Raw genomic sequence first — 14,771 nt, forward strand, 5'->3', positions numbered from 1 at the left:
TTTCTTTTTTTATAAAAAACACAATTTTAATTTGGTTTAGTAGAAACTGGGAATTTTATGAATCCGAGACTTGGATAATATATGATGTTTTTGAATTAAATTCAGTTATTGGAATTTTTCGCCGCAAATTCCGTTAGAATTAATGATCAGAGCTAGGTTTTGCCCTGAAAATTAATTTCGGCATATTCAATTTATTTCAAAACCCGAAATTTTCAGCCTAATTCAAAATACAAATTTAAAAAAAAGAACACCAAAAATGATTTTCTAGAATTTTGGAATCAACTTTATACTAAGAAAATTACAACAGATCTATTTTAATTTTTTTTTTTTTTTATTATAGAAAACTCAAAATATACAAATTTTAGTCACGAGAATGATAAAAATAAAAATAAAATTTTGGATTCGAAAATAAAATCTGTAATTGGTGTACGCAAAATTAATTTTTCTAACAATAAAACAAATAAAAAGAATAAAACATCGACATTGGAAAAATTAAGAGCTGTTATTTTAGAAAATTTTAAGTTCAAATAATTTTTTTTCTTATTGTTAGGTTAGGACGCTATCGACTCCATAGTTCAGCATTTATCGTGTGCAGAACGCCTTCAGTGTAATAAAAAAAGTGCATTTTTCTTTCATCTAAACAGGAATTTACCTGCAGAGAAGAATAAATTTATTGAATTATTGAATTTTATTTCAGGTATTTTTGTATCCAAAAATTCGTGCGCGTCTTTTTTTGCTGCTGCTGAATTCTCATTAATAATTTAAATTCGCAATAAAGTTTGACCGATTCCCAACGCAAACTAATTTCAAACCCCCAGAGACCTGCATATAAATTGAACAAGTTCAAATCAACAAATTCGCATTATTCCCGCAGGCGCCGCATTTCGCAATTCGGACCGAGCAAATCAACCAACGCGTCGGTCGAAACCAAAACACGCGAGAGAGATATCTGTTGTATAATTAATTTCAGTCTGTTCTCAAGAAGCGGCTGCGTAATTACGCCGATTACAATCGCGGCCTGGCATTTAATTATTGCGCACCGAGTGTAGAGAAACATTCGCACGCGTCCACAAAGCTGTGCGGCCGGTCGATATAGTGTTTGTCCGCCCGAATACATTGTTGCTTCATCTCGTTAAAAACTTTTGCCGTTGCTTCAATTACAAAGCCTGGTTAGACAATTTCTCCTCCTAGTTCAATTTGCTCGAGTTCGCGAGGAATATAAATATTTGGATAATGAAAAAAATTACAATTTACTCCGTGGAGGAGGAAAACCTTGGAACAAAATAATAATTGTGGGCGCTTTTTAAATAAAATGAAGAAGTTTGCTATTCTTGTTCTTCCGTAAGCATTGTTTCTGTTATTCTGTTAGTGTGAGAAATTTTCTCACAACAGGAGGCCACAATGCCTTGGTACTGAATGAGATCTGAATTTCGCAGATATGACGGAAAGAAGAAAAAAATTTGTACTCACCATGTATGGTCAGTTCTGAGTCTTTGTTAAGCTCGTACAATCTTATTGCTTCGTTTAACTCTACTTGCGTTGATATGGTGCATGGATCACCTGAAATCATAGACAATTAATAAAAAATCTTTTCACTTTTTACAATTATTATTAATATTATGGTGAAGAACAAAATTGTCATTGCCGCAGTGACTAAGCATATGGCAGGTTTCTGCACTGCAAAGGTTTCTCCGGGAATGCAAGACATTTAGTAAAGAACAGAGGGATCTCCCAAAATTTTTTAAATTGTCTTTTAGCTTAAACAAATGTAACTCTAAATCATATTGGAAATGTATTTGTCGTATTTGTATATGATTGATAAATAAGGCGGCAAGCAAAAGATTAATTTCAATTGTAACAAGAATACTCAACAATTGTTCCTAATTAAAAGAATTTTTAAATATTTAATAAAAATAATATAGAATAACGAAGGGATATTTCAAAAAGAAAGTAAAAATAAAATTATAAAAAAAATGCATTTCGTGATTTGAAAAAAAAAATGAAATATTAAAATATTGGTAAAATTTATCACAAGTTATCAATTTTTAAGAAGAATTGAATATGCAATGAACTTTTTGTATTCCTTATGTAAATAAAAATTCAATTTTGAATATATTAAGAGAATGGAAATTTCTGTAATAGATCCGGCCAGCATTTCTTATGACTTTTGATAAATATAATTTTAATTATTATTTTAGCACAAGTGAGGGAGAAAATTAATTGTCACTTTACCTTCTTCGTCCACCCATTTCATGGTGAACACTTGGTCCGAACTAAAGCGACAAATTTCTCTCATTTCCGAACACAGCTGCTCGTAAGTCACACTGGGGTCGACATAGGTTATCATAACCTCCCTGAAAATAAAACGAACCGTTAGAATTTGTGGATTTAAATTTCCTGCAATAATGTAAGAAAAGGGGCTGTTTATAAAACCATCCGGTGTGGCCCATATGAAGCGGATTGTGGCCGGTTTGGCGGTTTGTTTACAAGCGTCCGCCAGTGGTCCACTTACCCATTGTAGGCCGTCTTGACCCGGACGTCGTGCGCGTCCGAGTCTGGTGCGTTCGCCGGCATGTTGGTCTCGGTCAGGAAAGCATCAGCCGATCTGTGAATCAAGGTGGCTCGTCAGTATAATGTGCTCTTAAATTGTTTTCTTATCAACAGACAACGGTCTGCTCAAAAAGGAAGGTGTGACGCATGCATCGTTTTATGTACGAGAGCCGAGCAAGACGCTTGATGACTAATGACTCAGTTATTCTGCTTTTTACGCCGGTATCACACCTTTTATGACCGAAAGCGCTTCGGACACTTCGGCCGACAAATATTTCGGAAGCGCCGAAACGCGGCTCACCTGTAATTAATGCGATAATTAGGTGTAAACAACAAAAAATCGCCGTAAACACCCACACCCGTCACAGGTGATCAACTGAGGTCCGTTGTTCTCCGTAGTTCGCGCGGCCGCCGCCACCTTCGTGGACCGGCACCTGTGGCAGCACTGCGCCGTCTAGCATGCAGCGTTGCCCAAACTTGTAGTTCCGTCACTTGCTACGGAGTGGCGAAAAATACATATAAAAATTTGATTTGCAGCACAGCATGGCCTGGCATGGCCCTACAGGCAAAACGTGATACGAGTCGATAATTTTCTATGCCATAAATAGCATTTTTCTTAATGGTGCAAAAAAATTATCACACTTCACTGATATTTAACAGTTTTAATACCTTCTAGAAAAAATGTTTATAAAAAAAATGCGTTAAAATTAAATTATAATTAGCAGTTATTATGGAATAATGTATCGAGAAACAAGAACAAAGAATAAAAAAAAAAGTGTAATTTCTCTTTATCCAAAGATAAAACAAAAATCACAATCACACCTTATCAGTTGTGAACGTGGAATTGTGCATTAATTATTATTAAAATCTTCCATCAAAAACTTAACAATGTAAAACTGGTAAAACCTACATATATTTTATATAAATTTAATTTTGAATAAATTCAAGATTAGTTTTCTTTTAATAATTATGGTTTAATTGATACTGAACATATTTTAACTTAATTTTTTACACTCTAAAAAATAGCACTGATTAATAACAGATTGTTTCAGTCACTGTCACCATCCTCATCTTCCATCATCAAATGGTCCAATTTCAACTTTTTGCTCTTGCCATCGGCCTGACTCTTCCTATCTCCTCGTCTAGAGCTCTGTCCACTCCTCTGCCCAACAATATATTCGGGCATGACCCTCTTGCTGCCCCTGAAAATAGGCCCTTCCGGCTTGCCCTCGGGGCTGGCCTCTCGAGCCTCTTTGGCAGCACCTTGTTTTCTGGCCGGTCTCTTGAACTGCACTTGCTGAGTAGGTTCATCAGTTTCCATCTCATCTTCCTCCTTCTGCTCCCTCCTTTTCCTCAACTCGTTCAAAAAAGACAGGGCCGTACTAGTGTTTGTCCGGTCGGACATGTCCTCGCTGCTGACGTCGCCCAGGCTGTACCGAGTCCACTTGTGAGGGTTCTTCTGGTGGTCTGCAATGCGCTGCCCACCGTGCCAGCGAGGTGGCGGCGGATCCGGTCTCTTGAAGAGACTTTCTTGTCCTCGAAGGTGTCTCGTCTCGTGGCTGCGCCTTCGGTGGCTGCGCTCGGGGAAGTCATCGACGGACACAGAAGTTGAGGTTCGTACAGAGGGGGACAGAGAGTTGAGTTGGTCGAAGACGCTCCTGTTCCTCGAGTTGAACTCGTCGTCACCTCCGGCGATTTTAAACTCCCTGGGCATCTCGGAAGATGAAGAAGTGCGACGACCTGAGAACATGTAAATTGTTATTATCATAGAATTCTCAACTTTCAAGTAACAATATTTGGAAAAAAATTGATTTCAACCTGAGCTTGGAATTATTGGCATTATAAAGCCTCTCACGTCTAGTGCGTTAACTTTGTAAACTATGATCAATTATTTATTTTGATTGCAGAAGCAGAGAAGCTGCGACACCAAACACCAAAATAATAAGTCAGCTGGTGTTCTGTTGGTAGACCTGATGCCGCACAAGAAAAATGTCAACAAACTGAACAAACGGGATGATTTCTCTTCTAAAAGATAACTGGATATTTTATTAACAATTGCTACTGAAGTGTGACATAGAAATTAATCTCTCAAAGCTTTCTCGTCGGATTTTTAGGAGGTGATTATTTAAATTTAAAAAAAAAATAAATACATAAAGCACCTTTTATATAACATTGCAGAATGAATCAATATTAACTCCCCTGAATTCTGCATTGATCTCCAAATGTAAAATTAATAAATGTGCTATTTTTAATAGAAAATCATGGAAACGAAAACTAATAAGTACACTTTGGAAATTGAGGACGACGACGAATACGATCTGAGTGATGTGGACGAGCTTTTCAAAGTTCAGGACGTGGTTGGATGGTACAACAAGGACCTGCACGGTAATTACTGTGTGGACGAAAAGCATGCCAAATATGTGTACCTGCCGGCCAACATGAGCAGGGTCAACTTTGACCTTAAACGACTGCACAATGATGACATCTGGAAGCCACAGGTTGAGATGAAAGAGTCCATTGACTCGATTTTGCGGTGGGTCACCGAGAATTGCAAAGACGAAGAAGGAAAACCCAAACGGTATAATTTAACCAAAATTAAATGTGGAAAATTAATTAGTCCAATTGTGCAGACCAGAGGCAGATTTTGTTTGCTACCGAGGACTGCTGTACAGAGTAATGTGTGTGCCCTACGAAAATAAGGAGAGTCTCAAGATTTGCGCCATCAGGACCAAGGGCACCACTTACTTGTGCCAGTTTTTCACCGAGCAGAACCGCACGGACAAATTGGCACAAGCAGAAAATGCAGATCTTGCAAAGTTTACAAAGTGGGGACACGTTTTTGAGCATTACATGGTTTCAGGTAAATGCTGAAAATTTTCAGAAAATATTGTAAATTAAATTTTTTATTTCAACAGACGAGCCCGGAAAACAGCCAGACCCTAGCCAACCTATGTCTGAGTACGAGGAGCTTAATTGTGTATACCGATCGCAACTTGGGCCGCACAGTCTTGTCTACGGAGCTGAAATTGACGGCTTATCTAAAAAAGACGATCTACAAAACCTTTTTAATGCCAGGTTGATGGAACTCAAGACCTGCCGCGAAAATCCAAATCCGTATTCTTTTTCTAAGTACGGAATATTTAAATTACTGTAATAATTGATAATTATCTATTAAAAAAATTCTAGGTACAAATTGATCAAATGGTGGGCGCAGAGTATTTTGGCCAAAATCGACTCTGTAGTGGTTGGCTACAGAAATGACGAAGGCTGCGTAAGAAGTTTGGAGGCAATGAAAGTCAAGGATATTCCGAAAAAAGCAAAAGTATTATTTCCACCCAATTTTTAATCTATCAACTTTAATATTTATATTTTAGGGATGGAGTGCGCCAAAAAGTATGGTTTTCCTAAAAGACTTTTTGAATTTTGTGAAGCATGTCATGAGAGATGCAACGGAAACAGACATCTTCGAGTTTGTCTGGTATCCGGGAGACATGAACTACTCCGGACAAAAGCTGCCTTCTGGGAATGAGTGCAACTTTTTTCCTGTCTGGTTTCAAGAGTGGCTAGCATCATTGCCAAATTAGATTTATTTTATTGTAAATTTTAATATATTTTATTATTTTATTTTCAATATTTATTTTATCTATCTTTGTAATAAGATTAAAAATTACTTATTGTCTAATTCGCAGCTGTTCACTTGAAACTTTGCAACTTGTTTTCATTTCAATTTTTTCGTTTAATATAATTTTGGGTTTTTTGTATCAAATATAAAAAAACCCTGCTAAATTCATTATTCTGTTGGCAAGTGTGACCAGAACAGAACCCTCACACCCCCAAATAGCCCGAATCACGCCCGTGACCAACAAGACCCGTGACTTTTAGCTTGATATAAACATACATAAAAATAATAATTCCTGAAATCTTTTCTGTAATTAACTGAGAAAATTTCTCTCGGAATGGAAACGAAGTGGATTTACACCTGATGCCAATTGGTGACAAAAATAAATACGATTTGAGTGTTGTGGATGAGCTGTTGAAAGTAAAAGACGTGGTTGGATGGTACACTAGGAATTGGGATGGTGATTTCTGCGTGGATGAAAAGTATGTGAAATATGTGCACCTGCCGCCAGACATGGATGATGTCAACTTTGACCTGAACCGTACGCACCCCAAAGACAAATGGAAGCCATACGATTGTACATATGAGTCAATTGACTTGATTTTGCAGTGGATCAGGGCAAACTGCAAAGACCAAGATGGAAAACCCAAAAGGTAAAATAAATATATAATGATATAAAAGTAGAAATTAAACTGCAACAATTAATTACTTTACAGACCAGAGGTGGATTTTGTTTGCAACAGAGGAGTGCTCAACAAAATAATGTGTATATGCCTTACGAAAATCTGCAAAGTCTGGGAATTCGCGCCATAAGGACCAAGGGCACCACTTACTTTTGCCAGTTTTTCACTGAGCAGAATCGCCACTTAATATCTGAACATGCACAAAATCCAGATAATATCAAATATGCAAAGTGGAGCCACGTTTTTGAACGTTATTTGGTGTCAAGTAAAAGATTTGATTACAAAATTGCAAGATAATGCAGAATGTTTTTTTTTCCAGGTGACCTTGGAAAAAAACCTGATCCAAGCCAGCCCATTTCTGATTATGAAGGGTTCCACTGTGTGTACCGGTCTCAAATTGGCGAGCACAGCCTGCTCTATGGTGCCGAAATTGACGGCTTGAGCAATGTTGATGATTTGAAAAACCTGAATAAAGCAAAGTTGGTGGAGCTCAAGGTCTGCAAAGAAAGTCTCGATTTGCAATCTTTTTCAAGGTATGCATAAGTTATAGAAATTACTTATCCGCATGGTTAACCTGAACCGTGAATAAAGTCCATCCAGTGCAACCTGGGAAATATTTCAAGATATGAAGTGGAGGCTGACCTGAATGCAAAAGGAATTTTAGATAAAAAAAAAGGTTATTACTATAAATTTAGTCCGTGTTGCGCTGGTTTAGTATTAGAACATAATACGTACAATGGACAATTTAAAGATAAGAGGCTACAACAAAATATTTCAATTGACCTATTTATGACCTTTATAGGCACAGACTTTTCAAGTGGTGGACGCAGGGTATTTTGGCCAAAATCGACTCTGTGGTGGTTGGCTACCGAAACGAAGAAGGCTTCATTCGACACTTGGAGGAATTAAAACTCGCAGATATGACAGAACGAGCAAAAGTATTTAAGTTTTTAATAATTGAATTATTGCAATCTCTCAATTTTTATAATTAAGTATGGAAGGCGCCTAAGTGTGTTGTGTTTTCGAAGGAATTTTTGGAATTTCGCGAAGTATGTCATGAAGGATGCAATGGACACTGACGTCTACGAATTTAAATGGTATCCGAAGGAAAAAAACGTATCAGGCATAAAACTGCATCCTGAAAACAATTGTAACTTTTTACCTGAGCAGTTCAAAGAGTGGCTAGCGTCTGCCTAACTGAACAACAAACTTTTACTCAAATTCGTAAAAAAAATTCTTAAATCTGCAAAGTTGTATTTATTTTACAGTTAACAAAAATAAATTAATCTTTAATTAATGTGTTATCATCATTTAATTTGATTTATTTCACAACATGAATCGATTTTATAATTTGAACTGTGCAAAGATTTTACCAATTTAACAATTTTCTCCAACAAAGCAATTAAATTTAGACTGAGATAATTTCATTTTTTTTGCATAATACTCACAATCAGTGCCTTATTTATAAACAAAATAAAATGTATATTCTTCAGTTAAATACTCAAAATTTTGTTATCTTCGGCTTATATTATTTTGTTATATATTATAAAATAGTTATAAAAATACATTATTATTAACACAATATGCATTAATTTCAGCAATGTTTTTTTTTAATATTAATGTTTTCCCTTGAAAAATTAATAAATAAATAAATATATATTGAAGGCAAGGTAAAGATAAAGACGGAATTTAAACTCTGATAAAAAAAAGCAAATTTAACTATTGAGACTTGAGACTTATTATATTATGCTCATTTTTCCCCCAACTTTCTACAACCAACGGGGAAAACAAAATTTTTAATGATAAAACAATACAAAATTTAAGTATGAGTCATTTTCTATTCATGTAACGATAATCCGCTTATTGCTAATTGCTTCAATTTGCGTCATGGCAACTCAAAAGTCTTATGTATATGTGTAATCTGAATAGGGAAGTTCCGGTATATGAGGGTAACTTTTTAACCGGTATATTTTTCACGGTTACCGGTAACTTACCGGATTTTTAAGAATAATACAGACTCAATAAAAGAAACCGATAATCAATACCGGTATATTCCTAAATACCGCGTTATACGGTTACCGGTATGTTTTGGTCGGTGGAACACTCCTAAATCTGGATGCGACTGTGTAGTTGTGTGCGACTTTTCATTGGGAAGAACCAAAATTTTCGGGGCTTGATATAGACTGTAGACCTCTATCCTCTATCTGCACACTCACAATCAGTAGTTGACTGAATGTCTGAAGCAGAAACTGTTGAGAAGCCAAAGAGCACACACGTTGGATTTGATTTCCATTTTCAACAAATTATTTAAACGTGATAAGCGGTTAATTTTAACTAAGAAGAGCACACCAGAGGAATTTCTCCATAATATAATAGTGAGTTTTTTAAGTTTTATAATATATGCTATATACAATTATCAACGTAATCTCAAAAGCAAATAAATGAGAGAGACCTGTTGCATTTAAAAATTAATTTCTTTGAGTGGGTCTAATTGAAAGGACAGCCGTGTTCTCAGCCAGAAAGGAAAATCTATCTAATTGGCCCTTGAGATTTAACGTCTGCTGCTAGTGCCATTCCCAAAAGGGATGGAAAATTAAAAAAAAAAATATATAATTATAATGAAGCTATATTCAGAGACTTAATATATATATTTTTTTTAATTGACTATCCTATATTAGTCAATTTGGATAATTATATATATTATGAAGAAAAAAGCACCAAAGGGCGCCACGCAAAAATAGCATTAGTTCTGTGTAATACAGGGGTGTATTACACAATTGTCGTTTATTGTCGTTATTGGTAAAAAAAAATTATTGTTATAATCCCTTATGGCAATTGCAACAGGCAATAAAGGCTTCGTTTTTGTTCATTCTGATACTTAATCTCTTGGTGAACTTATCAGTGCCCGTTTCCTTTAATATACATTGCATCCTGTCAAGTGGTTTACTTGTATTAATTTAGAATTAAACTTAAATTAAATTTTAGAAATGGAGGGCTTATTTCAAGTGCGAGTGATCGACTGGTACACCAAAGACGAAAAAGGTACTTTTGGCAAGGATGAGGAGCTCGCGCGCTTCTTATACATGCCAAAAGGATCCATCAACTTTGATTTGAACCGGAGCCATCCAGAGGATCGATGGAAGGAAGCCGACCATTATACGAGGGAACAAAACTTGGACACACTTTTGGAGTGGATTGTGAAGAATTGCAATGACGCAAGAGGCCGGCCAAAAAGGTTTGCAATTTTTGAATAAAAAAAATATTCGGCTTGGTCTTAGATTAAGAAAAAATTTAAATTTTAGGAAATAATTAACTACGAAGATTTTATGCACTTTTGCAGGTTGGAAGCCGAATTCGCGTCTTTCAGGGGCATGCTGCGGAAGATCATGTGCGCCCAATATGAGAAGAATAGATCTGAGAGTTTGAAGATTTGCGCCATTAAGGCCAAAGGGACTATTTACTTGTGCCGTTTCTACACTGCAGAAAATGAGCAGAACTGCACTCAACAGAATGAAGATCATGATCAAGTCCGCTTCACCAAATATGGACGAGTTTTTGAGCACTACATGGTTTCAAGTAAGAGGCTTAAGAAGTTTATATAAGTTTAGATTATAAATTTTCAAATTTTTTAGACCGTCCTGGAGTCAAGCCAGACGTCCGCCAGCCCTTGTCTGAATTCCAAGAATTCTGCTGCGTCTACAAATCTCGATTTGGGGTAAACAGTATGATTTACTGTGCTGAAGTCAATGGCCTCGGCAAAGAAGAGGATCTGAAGCAAATTGATCGTGCAAGTCTGTATGAGCTAAAGACTTGCAAGGAGAAGCCCAATCCATATTCGTTGGCTCGGTAATTCTAAATTTTTAAATTTAGAAATTCGATTGTAGTTGAACTTACTGTTTTTTTTTCTATCTAAATTTTTGGAAATTAATATTTTACGCCAATAAATAATAAATATTTATGAAATTTTAATAATTATAATTTATAAAAAAAAACTTAATCAAATTATTGTGATGATAGACTATTAAGAAATGATTGCAATTAAATAAGTAACTGGTTGCATAAAATAATATATTTTACAAATCGACTCTTATTATGTTTATAGATACAAGAAGATCACATGGTGGGCTCAGAGCGTCCTGGCTAAAATTGATTCCGTCGTTGTTGGATACAGAAATGATAGCGGATTTGTAAGGGAGGTGGAAGTGTTGCCAGTACATGACATTCCACGACAAGCCAAAGTAATATTAAAACTTCCCAGGTTTTAGGAAATGATGTTTTATATGAAAATTCTTAGGGTTGGGATGCAAACAGCTGCATGCTTTTCCTTCAAGATTTCCTGCGCCAGGTCAAGGACGAGATGATGAATGCGCGCAAGGAGGAGGTTTTTGAGTTCACCTGGTACCCTGGACAAACTCATTTCTCAGCGAGAAAACTACCACGCAACAATGATTGCTATTTCATCCCAGAGTGGTACCTACAGTGGCTGAAAAACATGCCGTAGGATTTGATTTCCTTGATAAACCAAATTGTTCAAAGTCAGCCTGAATTATGTCTTTAGACAAATTATGTCAAAGAAGGATAACAACAAATGAACAAATATTTTAACTAGCCATCCCTTATAGTTCAAACTGTTCAAAGCAATGGAATTTTATGGCTTTAAAATTAGATGCCGAGGATTTTATTGTGGAACAACTAAAAAATAATAAAAAATATTGTCAATTCTTTACAGTAGAAAAAATGATAATAATGTAATATGTAAAAAAGGGTTGAACTTAAACAGTTTAAAAAACATAAGCCAATGAGTCTACAGATTTGGATGGATTTGAAAAAATGGAACAAATAATGAATTGAAAAAAAAAAATTTCATGTCTAGCTTTAAAATTATATTACTGACATTTATTTGATAAAACTCATAATTAAGGATAATGCAATTGCCAAAAAATCTTGCTTTCTAAAAGAATTTCAGGGAAATACTTTTGAGAAAGTTTTAGAAAAATACTTTTAAATAAAAAAGTAAAAATTTTATCTGTAATGAACGTTTCGTAATAAAATACATATATCTTCAATGCTTCATTTTTTAATGAAAACAATATCAAAATTATTATCCAAAGTTGAAAGGTTTTTCCAGCTTTTTTAACAATCAATCAAATTTCTAGTACTTAGCAAACGAAAATTATTAATTTATGGGTCCGCACTTTAGAATATCAAGTAAAATCTAAACACACATGGTCAGCGGAGTTTGTTTGTGTGACTCATGTGGAAATTACTTTGCGCGTGGAAATCCACTGGACTGGGCCCCGTTCCCATGACGACAGACCGCCACAACACGGGTGTGCACCCGAGTGCGTTCAGTGCTCGGAAATATGAGCAAGGACAAGGACGAACCTGCCGATGGCAATGCCTGGGTCATTGACTCGCTGATCCAGTTCCTCAGCGGCCCCGTCTGGAACAGGCCCATTGCAGCTTTTATTGAGAAACACTGCGCCAGTACGTTTAACCAATTTATATGTCAAGCTCCTAATTAATTTCTAAAATTAATTTTAGTTTTCGATCCTGATGGCGAACAGAGTGCACCGGAACACCGTCAGGTCCATTTGGAATACAGAAATTTGGTGAGCAAAATTTCAGTAATAATATAAAAATTATATAATTTCAACATTTCTCACCAGCTGAAATATTTACTTTTAAAATTTATGTGTTGGATCATTTTATATACCGGACTTAATAACGTTCGTTACATTTAATTCATAAACAATTCCGCTGTTGGATTAAAAATTTTGATATATTTGTTTGATTTTAAAGGTTGACTCTCTACTGGGAGGATTTGTAGAGGAACTTCAAATCACTCCCTCGCAATTCCAAGACGCTGTCTCAAACCAGAACTCAAACAATGTAGCTCGATTCCAGCCAGTAAAATTATTACTCCAAAAATGACATATGAAAATTAATTTGTTTTTATTATTTTCTAACAGGGCGCCCTTCTTGAGCAGATATGGGCTGCATCTGACTTTTCGGCATTTAGCCACTTGATGGGGCTCCACAACCTGGAGCTGCAACTGCAAGCCCTGAATGCCATTAGACACCAAAGTGGCGCGCCTCTTCCGATGGACTACAGCGAGGATGGAAAACTGCTGATGGCCAATGGAGAAGAAAGGCTCCTTAAGCATGTGCTCAGGTTCGAGTGTTTCGGAATTAAAAAATTATAAGATTTATAAATATAAAAATTTGCTAGGAGGTCGATGGAAGAAGCACAAATCATGGAGAGGATGAACAAAAAGTTCAACAGATTAAGTCTGGCTGAAGAACCAAGTAAGCCGGTCATTGCCGTTCCAAAACAAGGTGCAGCTAAAAACAAGGCCACAAAGGCAACAGGTACTTTCCTTTAAAAAAAAATTGTAAAAATTTATAAATTTCTGATTTTAGAAAATGATAATAAAGTAGTGGAACTTCCAAGAAAGCTGACTGAGGAGGAAATTCAGAAGAGGAAGGACTACTTGTGCAAACAGCGAGACAAGCTAATGCAGGCCAAAGGCAAGTCCAAGACATCGGCAAGCTTGGATAAAGTTCCAGACAAAGAAGACGAAGCTGCTGGTGGGAGTGCCTTGTATACGGAAAAGGAAGAATCAGAAGACGCACTGCAAATGAGGAGGGCCCTTGTCAACCGTCTCAAGGCAGAAATAATCAATAAAAAATAATCACTTGCATCTTAATTATTCATCCGATTATTCCGAATGTTATTTATACTGATTGAAATTAGCATTAATTTATCCTGCACTGGACAATGAGTGGAATTTTATGATTTGTTTTCAATATAAAAAATGTATATGGAAGAGAAAAATAAGGCTTTTACTCACCAAGTTTGATGGGTTGATTTACTCGTTCCTTGCCGATCTGCCAAAGGCTTGTCCGACAGCAGACATTTCAGTTCTCGACAAAGGTTTCAGGTCATAGCCCTTCAGAGGATCCTTGAACTCCAGTTCCTGAACCAAATTGACTTTCTCCTTAAGTTCACTCCGGATACGATTACTCTCAATATCAAGTTCTTGGAGATCTGAGGAAAAAAATACATAAAATAATTATTACATTATTTTATATTAAAGAAGTGATATCCTTAATTATTGCTAATAAAATTGGCATGCTTCGGCCTAAAGGAAATAGTGATAATAAATTTTTATTTCTTTATCAACCTTTTTTTAAAATATTCTGGACGTCCGTCTTTGGCAAATTCAGCATGACAGCCCCAGTGAGCAAAGTGACCCTTTGATCAGGGTTGTTATCAATCGCTCGGGACGCTGCTCGCATGCTCTGACGCCTCCTGTCAACATCGATGAGGGCATGTCTGTTGGCGAGGACGTCTTCAGCAGCCCTGTTCGTCGCGATCAGGTGCCGTAATTCGCTGGGAAATTCTGCAGGCCATTCGTCCGGCTTGCCTGCCATTCAGGATTAAGTCGGATGCAGTATGCACTTCTATTAATTATAACTTCATTAGTGATTATTACGTGGAATTTATTTTAAGAATTACTTACTTCACACGAACAATTTTTAGAGATGCAGTCGCAGTTCTGTAAGATGGAAAAGTTGATAGAAAATTAAAAAATATTACACACCGTCGGCAAAATCAACCAACTTCTCACTGTTTATTATTTTTGCTCAGCCTCCTCCCACTTTTAGTGTCAAAGCCAATCACACGAGCTCTGGCCTTTCTTCGCTTACGTTTGATTATAATGGCGCGAAATAGGCGTGACTCTCTTATTACACGAAATTTAGAATTTTAGCAAGCAGCCCTCCTTGAAGCAGCCATTGACAGGAGTCTTGAGCAAGTTCAAGTTGTAATTGTCACTTAGTGAATTGACCTCACATTTCTCCAGGGATCACCCATTTATTAAATAGACCGAATTTTACAATCAAATGCTTTTTTT

The 14,771-nt window shown here is 36.2% G+C and overlaps 7 protein-coding genes across 12 annotated transcripts in view; 4 read left to right on the forward strand and 3 right to left on the reverse strand.

Annotated features, from left to right (window-relative positions):
* LOC132193458 (atypical protein kinase C) overlaps nucleotides 1-2,975 on the reverse strand; it is a 49,034-nt gene extending 46,059 nt beyond the window's left edge. For 2 of the 3 annotated variants that reach the window (XM_059614153.1, XM_059614157.1), the window contains exons 1-4: nucleotides 2,852-2,975; nucleotides 2,513-2,605; nucleotides 2,233-2,354; nucleotides 1,471-1,560 (exon numbers count right to left, since the gene is read on the reverse strand). In XM_059614153.1, coding sequence (XP_059470136.1) covers nucleotides 1,471-1,560; nucleotides 2,233-2,354; nucleotides 2,513-2,574 — 274 coding nt within the window. In that variant the 5' untranslated portion in view covers nucleotides 2,575-2,605; nucleotides 2,852-2,975. Of the gene's footprint in view, nucleotides 1-1,470; nucleotides 1,561-2,232; nucleotides 2,355-2,512; nucleotides 2,606-2,781 lie in introns of all 3 variants that reach the window. The other variant, XM_059614154.1, reaches the window with a different exon arrangement.
* Nucleotides 2,976-3,503: 528 nt separating this feature from the next.
* LOC132193401 (U5 small nuclear ribonucleoprotein TSSC4) lies at nucleotides 3,504-13,847 on the reverse strand. Of its 2 annotated transcripts, none has more exons than XM_059614046.1 (2): nucleotides 13,707-13,847; nucleotides 3,504-4,290 (listed from the first exon to the last, which is right to left on the reverse strand). In XM_059614046.1, exon 2 carries the CDS (start codon nucleotides 4,262-4,264, stop codon nucleotides 3,599-3,601), a length of 666 nt encoding a protein of 221 aa, XP_059470029.1. In that variant the 5' UTR covers nucleotides 4,265-4,290; nucleotides 13,707-13,847; the 3' UTR covers nucleotides 3,504-3,598. The 2 variants fall into 2 exon arrangements, with proteins under 2 accessions (XP_059470029.1, XP_059470028.1); XM_059614045.1 differs by lacking the exon at nucleotides 13,707-13,847 and adding an exon at nucleotides 4,369-4,521.
* LOC132193398 (decapping and exoribonuclease protein-like) lies at nucleotides 4,514-8,138 on the forward strand. Of its 3 annotated transcripts, none has more exons than XM_059614040.1 (11): nucleotides 4,514-4,667; nucleotides 4,806-5,128; nucleotides 5,181-5,410; nucleotides 5,466-5,679; nucleotides 5,737-5,872; nucleotides 5,925-6,822; nucleotides 6,886-7,117; nucleotides 7,172-7,385; nucleotides 7,444-7,528; nucleotides 7,655-7,790; nucleotides 7,846-8,138. In XM_059614040.1, exons 2-6 carry the CDS (start codon nucleotides 4,812-4,814, stop codon nucleotides 6,132-6,134), a joined length of 1,107 nt encoding a protein of 368 aa, XP_059470023.1. In that variant the 5' UTR covers nucleotides 4,514-4,667; nucleotides 4,806-4,811; the 3' UTR covers nucleotides 6,135-6,822; nucleotides 6,886-7,117; nucleotides 7,172-7,385; nucleotides 7,444-7,528; nucleotides 7,655-7,790; nucleotides 7,846-8,138. The 3 variants fall into 3 exon arrangements, with proteins under 3 accessions (XP_059470023.1, XP_059470025.1, XP_059470024.1); XM_059614042.1 differs by having other exon boundaries at nucleotides 7,881-8,138; XM_059614041.1 differs by lacking the exon at nucleotides 7,444-7,528.
* LOC132193663 (decapping and exoribonuclease protein-like) lies at nucleotides 6,533-8,049 on the forward strand. The gene is made up of 5 exons (XM_059614485.1): nucleotides 6,533-6,822; nucleotides 6,984-7,117; nucleotides 7,172-7,385; nucleotides 7,655-7,790; nucleotides 7,903-8,049. The coding sequence occupies exons 1-5, from the start codon at nucleotides 6,533-6,535 to the stop codon at nucleotides 8,047-8,049; spliced, it is 921 nt and encodes a 306-aa protein (XP_059470468.1).
* On the forward strand, nucleotides 8,955-11,918 carry LOC132193399 (decapping and exoribonuclease protein-like). Its single transcript, XM_059614043.1, has 6 exons — nucleotides 8,955-9,227; nucleotides 9,838-10,087; nucleotides 10,193-10,428; nucleotides 10,485-10,698; nucleotides 10,955-11,090; nucleotides 11,147-11,918. Exons 2-6 carry the CDS (start codon nucleotides 9,840-9,842, stop codon nucleotides 11,351-11,353), a joined length of 1,041 nt encoding a protein of 346 aa, XP_059470026.1. The 5' UTR covers nucleotides 8,955-9,227; nucleotides 9,838-9,839; the 3' UTR covers nucleotides 11,354-11,918.
* LOC132193400 (cilia- and flagella-associated protein 36) lies at nucleotides 12,045-13,723 on the forward strand. The gene is made up of 6 exons (XM_059614044.1): nucleotides 12,045-12,339; nucleotides 12,397-12,464; nucleotides 12,655-12,762; nucleotides 12,825-13,027; nucleotides 13,085-13,224; nucleotides 13,276-13,723. The coding sequence occupies exons 1-6, from the start codon at nucleotides 12,216-12,218 to the stop codon at nucleotides 13,545-13,547; spliced, it is 915 nt and encodes a 304-aa protein (XP_059470027.1). The 5' UTR covers nucleotides 12,045-12,215; the 3' UTR covers nucleotides 13,548-13,723.
* LOC132193664 (p53 and DNA damage-regulated protein 1) lies at nucleotides 13,725-14,289 on the reverse strand. Its single transcript, XM_059614486.1, has 2 exons — nucleotides 14,040-14,289; nucleotides 13,725-13,903 (listed from the first exon to the last, which is right to left on the reverse strand). The coding sequence occupies exons 1-2, from the start codon at nucleotides 14,287-14,289 to the stop codon at nucleotides 13,725-13,727; spliced, it is 429 nt and encodes a 142-aa protein (XP_059470469.1).
* Nucleotides 14,290-14,771: the final 482 nt, after the last annotated feature.

This window comes from Neocloeon triangulifer, unplaced genomic scaffold, assembly GCF_031216515.1.
Source record: "Neocloeon triangulifer isolate White Clay Creek 2 clone unplaced genomic scaffold, ASM3121651v1 ptg000004l, whole genome shotgun sequence".
Taxonomy (NCBI): domain Eukaryota; kingdom Metazoa; phylum Arthropoda; class Insecta; order Ephemeroptera; family Baetidae; genus Neocloeon; species Neocloeon triangulifer.

Coding starts and splice junctions, on each gene's coding strand:
- LOC132193398 (XM_059614040.1), top strand. CDS start 4,812: ATGGAAACGAAAACTAATAAGTACACTTTGGAAATTGAGGACGACGAC. Junction 5,129..5,180: donor GAAGAAGGAAAACCCAAACG/GTATAATTTAAC, acceptor CCAATTGTGCAG/ACCAGAGGCAGATTTTGTTT. Junction 5,411..5,465: donor TGAGCATTACATGGTTTCAG/GTAAATGCTGAA, acceptor TTATTTCAACAG/ACGAGCCCGGAAAACAGCCA.
- LOC132193401 (XM_059614045.1), bottom strand. CDS start 4,390: ATGCCAATAATTCCAAGCTCAG. Junction 4,291..4,368: donor GCCAATAATTCCAAGCTCAG/GTTGAAATCAAT, acceptor ACATGTTCTCAG/GTCGTCGCACTTCTTCATCT.
- LOC132193663 (XM_059614485.1), top strand. CDS start 6,533: ATGCCAATTGGTGACAAAAATAAATACGATTTGAGTGTTGTGGATGAG. Junction 7,118..7,171: donor TGAACGTTATTTGGTGTCAA/GTAAAAGATTTG, acceptor TTTTTTTTCCAG/GTGACCTTGGAAAAAAACCT. Junction 7,791..7,902: donor ATATGACAGAACGAGCAAAA/GTATTTAAGTTT, acceptor AATTTCGCGAAG/TATGTCATGAAGGATGCAAT.
- LOC132193400 (XM_059614044.1), top strand. CDS start 12,216: ATGAGCAAGGACAAGGACGAACCTGCCGATGGCAATGCCTGGGTCATT. Junction 13,028..13,084: donor CTCCTTAAGCATGTGCTCAG/GTTCGAGTGTTT, acceptor AAAATTTGCTAG/GAGGTCGATGGAAGAAGCAC. Junction 13,225..13,275: donor CAAGGCCACAAAGGCAACAG/GTACTTTCCTTT, acceptor TTCTGATTTTAG/AAAATGATAATAAAGTAGTG.
- LOC132193399 (XM_059614043.1), top strand. CDS start 9,840: ATGGAGGGCTTATTTCAAGTGCGAGTGATCGACTGGTACACCAAAGAC. Junction 10,429..10,484: donor TGAGCACTACATGGTTTCAA/GTAAGAGGCTTA, acceptor CAAATTTTTTAG/ACCGTCCTGGAGTCAAGCCA. Junction 11,091..11,146: donor ACATTCCACGACAAGCCAAA/GTAATATTAAAA, acceptor GAAAATTCTTAG/GGTTGGGATGCAAACAGCTG.
- LOC132193664 (XM_059614486.1), bottom strand. CDS start 14,289: ATGGCAGGCAAGCCGGACGAATGGCCTGCAGAATTTCCCAGCGAATTA. Junction 13,904..14,039: donor CCAGAATATTTTAAAAAAAG/GTTGATAAAGAA, acceptor TTTTTTCCTCAG/ATCTCCAAGAACTTGATATT.